We start from the raw sequence: 11,064 nt of genomic DNA, 5'->3' as shown, positions 1-11,064 counted from the left end.
TCTATGGATTTTGTTCTTGGTCTTCCACGTACTCAACGTGGATCTGATTCCATTTTTGTTATTGTTGACAGATTCTCCAAAATGGCGCATTTCATTCCTTACAAGAAAACTAATGATGCTTCTTATGTAGCAAAACTATTTTTTTCAAGAGATTGTTCGCTTACATGGTGTCCCTAAGACCATTACTTCTGACAAAGATGTGAAGTTTCTAGCTCACTTCTGGCTTATTTTATGGAAACATTTTGGAACTGAATTTTGATATAGCAGTGCTGCACATCCTCAAACTGATGGACAAACTGAAGTGGTGAACCGTACGCTTGGCAATCTTCTGCGTTGCATCTGCAGTAACAAGAAAACTGTTTGGAATCTTGCTCTTGCCCAAGCAGAATTTGCTTACAACAGTGTTGTCCATAGCTCCACAAAGATGTCACCGTTTGATGTTGTGTACAGAAAAGTCCCAGCGTATACAGTTGATCTTATTACCTTTCCCACAGGTTCTCACAACAGTATTGCAGCAAGCAACTTGGCAAAGCAGCACTTGGATATTTTCAAACAGGTACAACAATGCCTTAAAGAAGCCAATGACAAATATAAAGTTACGGCTGATAAACATAGGCGTTTTAAGTCCTTCAATATCGATGATCAAGTTATGGTGTGCTTAAAACAAGTCAAAATACATAAGAAAACATATGTATTACCCTTCTCGAGGGTTCCGACACCCGAGATTCCACCAGACTACAGGAATTCCGAGGCCGGACTCGAGCTGGGTATTACATGGTGTATTTACGCAAGGAGCGTGGTGGAGGACAGAAAAAGCTTAATACTAAGAAAATTAGTCCATTCTGGATCATTCAGAAGATTAATGATAATGCCTATGTTCTTGACCTCCCACATGAGATGAAAATTTCCAAGACATGTAACGTGACAGATCTATTTTAGTACTACCTTGCTGATGACAACTCGAAGTCGAGTTCTTTACAAGTGGAAGGGAATGACATGGAGCAATTAGCCTTGGACTTTACGGCAGACTTGGACCGGACCTAACTTTTACTGCCGATGTCCGATAGAGATCCACGATAGCTTTTCAGAAAGAGAATTTCGAGACGCATGACTTTCAAAAGTGTGACGAGGGCCGTGAGCTTGTCACAAAGTTCGATATGAAAATTCCATCGTTTAGGTGGTTAATTTTACATTTTAATTATTGTTTTTAGATATTTTGGGTATTTTCATAATTTTGCATATTAGGGTTTTATTTTCTATTATAAATAGCCTCCCTTAACTATTAAAAACTCACTTTTCAATCTTTGAGAAATTTCAATAAGACTTTTAGTTTTCTAACCTATCTTTTCTCTTATTTCATCTTAGCCAAATGATATTGGTTAAAACTCCTGACGGAGTCTAAATAGTCTTTTATCAAATGGCGTGAGGGATGAGAATCGAGTGACTGCAAATAAGTTAATTGCTGAGAGAAGGATCTTTGAGTTTGACGGAATTAAATTTTCAAGAGCTAAAATGTTGGATTCTAAAAGGATAGTTCAGTCATTTTTCATGTCACTAATGATATTTTTGACGGAGAGACTTTGAATTTAGATGAAATCAAACTTCAGTGACTGACGTGTTGGGTCTTAAAAATAGAGGGACATATCCGTTAATTATGCTATATCTTAAGGACAAAAAAGTAATTTCTCTAATAATAATAATAATAATAAAATTATATTTTAATTCTTGAGTTTTAACGTAATTAATGGATTGTTCGTTATATTTTTTAAAAATGAACATTTAAATCTGTCAATAATCAGTCCGTCTAAATTAGAGATCATTCCATCCATAATTTTGTTAGTCACCAGGGCCAAAAGAAGAATAAACATTTCAAATATTTTAAATATCCTATGAACACTTAAATCCATGTCAACGTGGGTGAAACATTTCATTTTGGATAAATTATATTTTAATTTTTAAATTTTAGTTTAATTAATAGTTTAATCCTTATATTTTTAAAACTGAACTCTTAAATTTCTTTATATTCGGTTCATCCAAAATTATAATTTTTTCATCATAGATGTTAGTTAAAAATTAGTAGGTGATTAAACATTGAAAATACAATTTTCCTCTTAAAATACTTTTTGTAAAAATCTACAACCTATTGGTCGCTTTATATCACTTAAAAACTATTAAAGTCGTAAATTCTTTTTAAAAAATTGAATAAAAAAGCCATTTTTAGAAGTTTTGAAATTATCATTATATTGAAATATTTTAATAAATGAAAATTAAAAGATAAAAGTATTAAAAATTAGTTTGATGTGATAATCTAAGTAAAAGTTATTATGGATTTAAGTGTTTTTTCACATTTAAGTGATTTTTTAAATAAAATAAATAATTAAAATATTTAAATTTTAATAAACGAGAGAAATAGATATAATCTTAACTCTTTAATAATTTTAATTTTAAAAAGAAATAATTTTATAAAAAATTAATGAAAAGGCTAGAGTTTAGATTGATCGACTATAAATAAATTTAAGTATTCAATTTTAAAAAATATAAGAATTCATCTATTAATTATATTAAAATTTAAAAATTAAAGTGTAATTCAACTTTAAAAAAAAACAATAAAAGTATTTTTACGCGTTTAATAATAAAAAGTGGATGGAATGATTATAATTTATTTATTTAAAAATACTAGCAATTAATTAATTTGATTAGATATTTTATTTAATTATTTTATTTAATTTAAAAATTTTACCATATATTTTATATATTTAGTTTTAAAATAATTTTAACTCTAAATGTTTATACAAATTCATTTTTACTAGTGATGTGAGTTACTTATCCATTCTTAGAATTTTGTATGATTATAAACTTAAAGTACTTGCTTTCAAAAAAAAAAAAAAAAACACTTAAAAGTACTTTAAAAGTACCCATAAACTAATTTTTGCAATCGAGGTGAGGCACTCTTTTGATAATTTATATATACTCCATTTAAGCAATATCTTTTGCTAATTAGATATTTATATTTTTATAATTTTATTTATTTATAAAAATAATTGTATGTAAAAAATATTTTAATGATAATAAAATATTTTTATAAAAAAATTTCTAATAAAATATATTAACAAATTCATAGAAATTCTAGTAAAATTTTTAAAATATAAAAATATTTTTTATTAATTAATTTTTTTAAATATTTTAAATAATAAAAGATATGAAAGGTATTTTTATAAAAATTATTTTCAATCAAACTAATGGAATTTTATATTATTTAAAATTATTTTATAAAATATCTAAACCTCAGACCAACTTAACAGATCAATGACTTCTAAACATATATATATATATATATATATAATGTTTTAAATTTTTCAATGAAAATTTTTTGACTATATTTCTAAATATTGAAAAATAATAGACTTACTATTTCTCCTTTCTATTTTCTTCTTCTTCTCTATTGACAAAACAGCAAAATGCTAAAAATAATTTTATCATGAGAATTTAAAGCCTAATTTGTAAAATTTATAATAAATTATGATGTGTATGAATTTTTTAACTTTTTATAACTTACAATAATATAATTTATTTATTTATTTATCTTTATCAAAATTTTTATAAATTAAAATGTTTAAAATATAACATATTTAAAGTGCAAATAGAATTTATTTGTTCATTGGAATTTTTTTTTTTTTTTTTTTTGGGTTAAGTGCTTACCGGAAGAAGTACACGCCTATGTGAGAACATTATAAAGATAAGACAAAATGCCAATATGATGTGGAAAAATTCTTCACATCCATAATTAATTTCCAGCCAAAAAGAGACAGATTACAAAAGGATCTCTTTTTCATTTCTCATTTTCATTTATACCCAAGTAAATTCACGTCAGTAAAGAAAAATTACAAAAAGCAAAAGAGAAAAAAAAAAAAAAGAAAAAAAGAAAAAGAACCAAAGACCATCAGAAAGAAAGAAAGAAAAGAACTTCAGTTAGCACGGTCAGCTTCTGTCCAATGCTCGAACTCAGTCCCCACCAACTCATCATTTCCCATCTCTCCTCTCTCTTCAACTTCAAAAAGTTATCACCCACCAATCTCTGCATGCACATGTTCCTCCTCCTCCTCCTCCTCCACCACCACCACCACCACTAGCCTCCACCATTCTGATTCCTTTGCAGAGATTCTCATTCCCATGTATCCCCCTTTCCTCTTTTGATGAGATCATTCCATGCCAAAAATTGGGGTCTGAAACATGGAGAGATTCGGCTTTGCAGATTGGAAAGAATGTAAAGATTGTGCAATCCAGCTTCCATAACTAGAATTTCCCTCGTAACTGCTTCCACTACTAGTTAAAGCAATAGGTGTAGCAAATGGGACTGAACTTGAACTATTGGCACTAACACCACCACCACCACCACCGCTCTGTTGCTGCAGGTAGCCACCACTAAATAGTAACCCATTTTGGTTGCTGTCATGCACTGTAGAACTTCCATTATTAAACTCCATATTGAAGGCTGTAGTGCTTGGAAAACTGGTGGAAGATTGAAACAGAACACTTTGAGCAACGTTACAATTAGCGTTCTTACCAATGTTGTTTAAGGAAGTGGAAGTAGTAGTAGGGTTTTGACATCCTAGGATGTTGGACCAGAAATCAGATGGGTCTTGTTTGATGGGCATTGCAAAGCTTAAAGTAGAGGTTGCAGGAGGAGGTTGAGATGCAAATGTTACTGAAGATGCTGAAGAGAGATCTCGCTCGTCAGCCGATCTACACCCATCAATGCTTTTAGTTTCTGAAGCTGAGTCCAATGAGTTCTTGGACTTGTTAGATATTCCACCGATAGGAAGATTACTGTTGGCTATGCTTTTTACGTCATAGCGACTCATGTCAAAGTTGGTTACAGCATTCAGCCCTCTAAATTTGATTGCTGCTATGTCATAAGCCTCAGCAGCTTCCTCCTGAGTGCCTGTTTTAATTAAAAAAACAAAAATAAAACATAAATTATCTCTATAATGATTACTTTCCCTTGTCATTCTTGCTCAGATTTGATCCATCTTTTATATATAAGAACTAGAAACTCACTGAAAGTTCCCAGATAAAGATCTTTGTTGCCAGCAACTCGTCCAATCCTTGCTTGCCATCGACCATGTTGATGGTGCCTGAAATCAGACAACGAAGATGATTAAGCCTTAATCCCAAATTAAAACAATATTAATATGGCAAATTTAACATGAAATAGAAAGCAAAGAGGATATTCAAATTTGACAAACCTTGTCACACCCCTATAAACTGAAGCTCCTCGAGAGAAACCACTGCTTTTCCTATCATAAACAAGAAAATTTTACAAATATAAAGTAGGGTCCAATGTATGCTAAGAACAAACAAATCTAATTAACAAACGGGAAAGGCTAAAATTAAAGCTTTTAAGATTAATATAATAATTATTATTATTATATTACCTTCTTAGTGAAGCAACGAATTCTTGCCTAGTCATGTGCTTCATCTCTTCCAGTTCTTTCTGATAGTTAGAAATCTAAGAGGATCATAGAATAAAGAATTTTCAGGATCATATAAATCCAAATTTCCCAATTAACTAAAGAATAAAATAAAAATAAAAATATTTATATTTTAAAAAATAAAATAAAGTTAAGGGTTAACTGATCACCGGAAAGTTTGTAGTGGTGGTCGGACCCCAATACTTGAGAGCAGCAAGATCGTAAGCTCTAGCTGCTTTCTCCTCCTTATCATAACCGCCTGTGAAAATATCATACCAAAAAGAAAATAAATTTTAGTTAAGGACTATTGCAACAAAGAATCTAAAGATAGATTCTGAAACAATTGGAATCTGGAGTTACAGGGAGCAAAATCTAAAGTCCAATCCGAACTTGATGGATGATGATGATGATGATCCATTCATAGAAGACGAATATTTAGGAATAGTAAAACAAAATGATGATTTCTAATCATATTTATATAATCATAGACAAAGCATATAAAGAAATTTTTAACTTACCCAAATAAACTGTAGGAATAATGATGATATTCGTGCATCCATGGAGAGTAATCATTCGTCATATACATGCCACAGAAAGGAAACAAACAAACAAAAGCAGATCAGAATCTTCATAAATAGCTACTCTATAGAAGAAAGAAGAAAGAAAGAAAGAAGCAGAAACAAAATCTAATGCAAGAGATCAAATATCTCAGAAGATCTAAGCCCTTAAACAAGTTTCATGCTTTTGGGAGATTTCAGCAATTGCATTTAAGCCTCTATATTTACAATCTCAGACCCAGATCTCTAAGAACTTCAAAAAAATAAAGAATAAAATGATTTTAAAAAAGATCAAAGATAATAACCTTGTCTTCCTTTTCTGCTCTGGCCTTCCCTTCTGCAGCTATTATCCCATAAATGAGCTTCATATCTGCCCGTCCACCTATGCCTATACAAAGAGGAATGATGAACATAGATGATAAATAATTTTCTTTATTTGAAAAAAGACGAGGAACTTGCTTTTAGAGTCCAGGAGGGAAGGAAGAGGGGTGCTTTTGTTTTGTTTTTTTTTTTTTTTTACTATTTATTTGTATTTTTACCTGGTGACTCCTCTGAAGATTGATGTGCGCTGGCCAAAGGTATCAACAGTTTTTCTTGGTGCAGATTCAGTCTGAACAATGGATTGTTGTTTTTGGGTTGTATCGGTTTGTTCAGTAGTGGAAGAAAATCCACGAAGGAAACTAGCTGCTATGGTTTTGAGCTCAGAATCATATATCTCAGAAGTGTCAGAAGCATTAGTCACGGGTGTTTCAGTAGGGAAAGGACAAAGGGACTGCACCGATGGTGGTGGTGGCGGTGGAGGAGGAGGATGTTGTGGTTGTTGTGAATGTGGTGCAGTGGTGGTGGAACAACCAAGAAAATCCTCGAGCTTTGGTCCAGTTCTTGTAAATATAGACAGGTCTGTTACAGTAGTATTCCCAGCAGTTGCATCTTCTTCTTGTGCTCTATCCACAGCACCAACTGTTGCGAAAATTATCAAATTATTTTGAGCAAAAACATGCATGTGTATAGAAAAAAGAAGCACAAACACAAAGTAAAAGTTGCAGACCTCGGGCAGTGGAGGAGTTAAACGCTTCAAAGAGACAGAGATGAGATGGATCAGAAGATGGGATACTCATATTCATGTGATGATGGGTGGAAAGAGAGAAACCGAGCCAGTTCTGTGTATGAGAAGAAGAATCCATGTTCATGTCGTCGGTGGTGTGAGACAATGAAAAGAAGAGATTATTGGGTTTCGCTTTCACTTGTTTTTCTTTGGAAATAGCAAACTAGCATGTAAAAATAAAAGGGAAAAAAACAGCAGACAACAGAGAGAGAGAGAGAGAGAGAGTTAGAGAAGCGGTTTCATTTGGTGAAGAGAAGTGGAGAGAAGGTGACACAGATATAGAGGTAGGAGAAGGGAAGGAAATGAAAATGGAGGGAGATAGAAAGAGAGAGAGACTGAGGCTTGCACGAGGATCGAGGGTTTTATTTTCTCTGAAGAAGAAAGAAAAAAAAAACCTATGCATATATATATGTATACGTATGATAAAGAAGATATTAAATGGAGTATTAAGAGGGTGATGGTAAGGCTAAGCAAGTGGAAGCTTTCTATGGGACGAGTGAGCGGCTCTCTCTCTCTCTCTCTCCCTGTCTATGAAATGACTTCAAGTGTTCATATTTAATAAATATCAGCTAATATATAAATATTCAGATAAAAAAAAACCTAATACATAAACATTTATTATATTGTTGAAGTCAAAATAAAAAATAAAAAAAAAAAGAAGTCGGTTTGATGCCCTAGTTGTGCAATTCACTTAATTACGAACTTTTTTTTTATAAGTTTACAGAAAATAGTTATATTTTACTAGTCAAAATGTTGTAGTAAAATTAACAATTTAATTTCTCTATTTTTATAATAAAAAAGTTAATTATCATTTTTTAACTCTTAATTATAATTCAAAAGAATTGTTAACTATTCAATTTCTCATAAATTTACAAAGCTTCAAACGTAGTGATTTTGAAAATTAAAAATTGAATAATTGTGGTTTTGGAGTCATAAACACTGAATTTTTATATTATTTTTAAATTGCAGAGGCTAATTAGCTTAGGAATATCTTATCTAGTTTACTCATTTGTTAGAACGATTTAAAAAAATATAGATGAAACGTTTGGTGATTTAAAAGATTTCAATTATTTAAGGTGTTTTTAAACCTAAAAAATCAACTAATAAATGTTAATTATAGTACAAGTCTTATGAATTTTCAAAAATAAAATTCAAATTTGATTTTTAGAAATGATATTGTTGATATCAGACATGAATTTTGAAATATTAGTTTTCGTTATATAAAAAGGATATTGTAAAGAAAATCTTGAGAAAAAGAGCCAAGAGCAATAACAATAGTGAAGAGTTCAATTTTATCTAGTCTCAAGCAGATGATGGCTTTCAATTTTTTTTTTCTCTATTAGTTTTTTAGTATTGGTATGTTTGGTTGTGTTTTTTGTTTAATCTATTTGGCTTAGGCTCCTTTTCCTTTGGTTGCATGACTCTTGTGTTTTAGGGTTTTGACTTTGATTGCAGATCGTTGAGTTTTTCTAGCAAAGAGATGCATTACCAATTTATAGTTGTTGATGTTTGGAGTTGGGCTCTACTTTTCTTTGCTTGGTGGAGGTGTTGTTGCATGTATTGGTGGTTCCTCCGAAGAGTTATGGATATCCTTTATGTGATTACTTTTATGGCTGCTAGTGTATAATATTGATGAGGACTACCCCATCGCCTCTTAGAGCTAGTGCTTCATTTGGTTTCGAATTGGAGTTAATGCAACGTGGTTAGATTGTCACGAGCCTTTGGTGTATTCTGTATGTGGTTTTCATGGGCCACTAATGCAATAACTTCCTTCTCTAATGGTGGTGATTATCGATTCGTTGGATCTTTGGCAATGGAAAGGATGAAAGCTTCTAGAGTAGGATTCCTTTTGGTGGTGGGCAGAGTAGTTTTGATGGATTGAGTAATTTGATTTCTCTATAGGTTAACTGGATAGGTTTGGTTGCTAATTGATGAATCGAGATTTGGTGGATTTAATGGGGCGTGGATGTATGGACAAAGGTTTGATCTTATGGAAAAATTAATAGATCTAGATGGGTGGTTGAAAATTAATAGTGTTGAATGTTGGTTCGGGTAGGTTAAGGTTTAGGAATGAGTCTCAGTAAAGATTTATGGAGAAGCAGAAACAGAAAACCATGACTTAGTAACCACAGTTCATACAACCAGAAGAAGAAGGGAGGACGAACTGGCCAGGGAACCTCTAGCTAAGTCTAGAAACTGCACCGTGAGAAGCCTAATAGAAGAGAATGTTGGCATGAGTAGAAGCGCGGCATTGAAAAAATATGAAATAGAGAGCGAAGGAGAAGGAACCAATTCGAAATCCCCTTGAAATGTCAAAAAAATGACTTAAAAAATGAAAGAGTAGTCGAGAAACTAAAAAGGCTGAAAGAAGAGCTGCTAGACTAGCTAAAGAGCCAAGCGGGAGCATATCCAAGCCTAAGAATGTCTTCCCCATTCGTGGCCTGCATTCAAGAAGAAACCATTCCCAAAAAATTTTTGATACCGACCATGAGAGCATACAATGGCATAGGAAACCCCAGTGAACATGTAATCAATTACAAGACTTTCATAGAGTTGCAAATCCACTATGATGCCTTACTTTACAAGGTATTCCCAACTACCCTAACTGGGATAGTTTTGACCTGATTTAACAATTTGGAAGCAAAAAGCATCCAAAACTTTTACGACTTAGCCAACTCGTTCATGGAACGATTTATAGCTAGTGTTTTGGCTCAAAGAAAAATGAGCTACCTAGAAATGGTCAGACAAAGGAAAGATGAGACCTTGAGAGAATATGTGGCTCGCTTTAATGCAGAAGCCCTCTAGATTACGAACCTTGATTATTCTAGGGTTGTAGAGGTGATGCAGAAGGAAACCACCTCGGTTGAGTTTTTTGGATTTCTGAGTAGGAAGCCGCCAACTATATTAGCAGACCTTATGCAATGGGCCAAAAAGTACATCAGGCAGAACGATGCCATGATGACCAATAGGTTCACTAAGGAGTCCCAAGAAAAGGATCCAATGAGAGGGCGTCCAAAGGACCGAAGGAGAGAACATGTAGATCGGAGATCCGACCAAAGTCCAAAAGCCCTAACCAAATACCATGGTAACAAAGGAACTGCTAAACGGCCTAGGTCCCCTCAACACTAGGAAGTCACCTCCTAAACATTTTCATGACAGAAATCTTAGTAGCAGTACAAGACAAGGACATGATACTCTAAGACTCGAGACCCACACCTTAACCTACCCGAACCAGCATTCAGCTCTATTAATTTTCAATCACCCATCCAGATCTATTAATTTTCCCGTAAGATTAAACCTTTGTCCATGCGTCCATACCCCATTGAATCCACCAGATCTCTGTTCGTCAATTGGTACCGTCTATGGGAACGAAGGAAGATTATCTAATCACCGAAGTTTCCAAATATAACCCACTAAGTTCCATATAGCTAACTAAGAAAACAACCCACTAACATCCATTGAAATGAAAACTCAATCCCAGAAACTCCCCACCCTCAAGGACTTCCTATGACATTATTCCCGCTCACCTCTGCTCAAATGATGTTCAACATACCCTTCACTAGCAACTCCATACTAACAAACCCCATCCCTCAAACTCCCCTATCACCAAGACCTGCAAAGCATGTTAATGTAACTGCAGCAAATCATGATGTGGATGAACCAGAACATGCAGCAAAGAGGCCGCACTCCATCATTGATTATGAACCCGATACCCACCACAACTCCTAGCGAAATGCCCACACCAACATTCATCCCAGAAATAAAAACTGTGACCCGTTAACCACACTGCCTATACAACTAGAAGAAGAAGGGAGGACGAACCGGCCAGGGAACACCTAGCTAAGTTTAAAAGTCGGGCCATGAGAAGCCTAATAGAAGAGGATGCTAACATCAGTAGAAGAGCGGCACTGGAAAATATGAAATAGAGAGT

General features: G+C 33.3%; 1 protein-coding gene across 1 annotated transcript; it reads right to left on the bottom strand.

Moving 5' to 3' along the window:
* Positions 1-3,758: 3,758 nt before the first annotated feature.
* LOC110630859 (AP2-like ethylene-responsive transcription factor AIL5) lies at positions 3,759-7,497 on the bottom strand. The gene is made up of 9 exons (XM_021778483.2): positions 7,077-7,497; positions 6,568-6,988; positions 6,334-6,416; positions 5,990-5,998; positions 5,642-5,730; positions 5,436-5,509; positions 5,247-5,297; positions 5,059-5,135; positions 3,759-4,942 (listed from the first exon to the last, which is right to left on the bottom strand). Exons 1-9 carry the CDS (start codon positions 7,216-7,218, stop codon positions 4,200-4,202), a joined length of 1,689 nt encoding a protein of 562 aa, XP_021634175.1. The 5' UTR covers positions 7,219-7,497; the 3' UTR covers positions 3,759-4,199.
* Between the last annotated feature and the right edge of the window lie 3,567 nt (positions 7,498-11,064).

The sequence above is a fragment of the Manihot esculenta genome, chromosome 14, assembly GCF_001659605.2.
Source record: "Manihot esculenta cultivar AM560-2 chromosome 14, M.esculenta_v8, whole genome shotgun sequence".
Classification (NCBI taxonomy): domain Eukaryota; kingdom Viridiplantae; phylum Streptophyta; class Magnoliopsida; order Malpighiales; family Euphorbiaceae; genus Manihot; species Manihot esculenta.
This window is presented reverse-complemented; position numbering and strand designations above follow the sequence as displayed.

Bases quoted from the DNA above. Each gene is read 5' to 3' on its own strand.
- LOC110630859 (XM_021778483.2), bottom strand. From the start codon at position 7,218: ATGAACATGGATTCTTCTTCTCATACACAGAACTGGCTCGGTTTCTCT. The intron at 6,417-6,567 runs GTAAAAATACAA...CTCTTTGTATAG, and splicing joins ATCTTCAGAGGAGTCACCAG to GCATAGGTGGACGGGCAGAT. The intron at 5,136-5,246 runs GTTTGTCAAATT...GTCTGATTTCAG, and splicing joins GTTTATAGGGGTGTGACAAG to GCACCATCAACATGGTCGAT.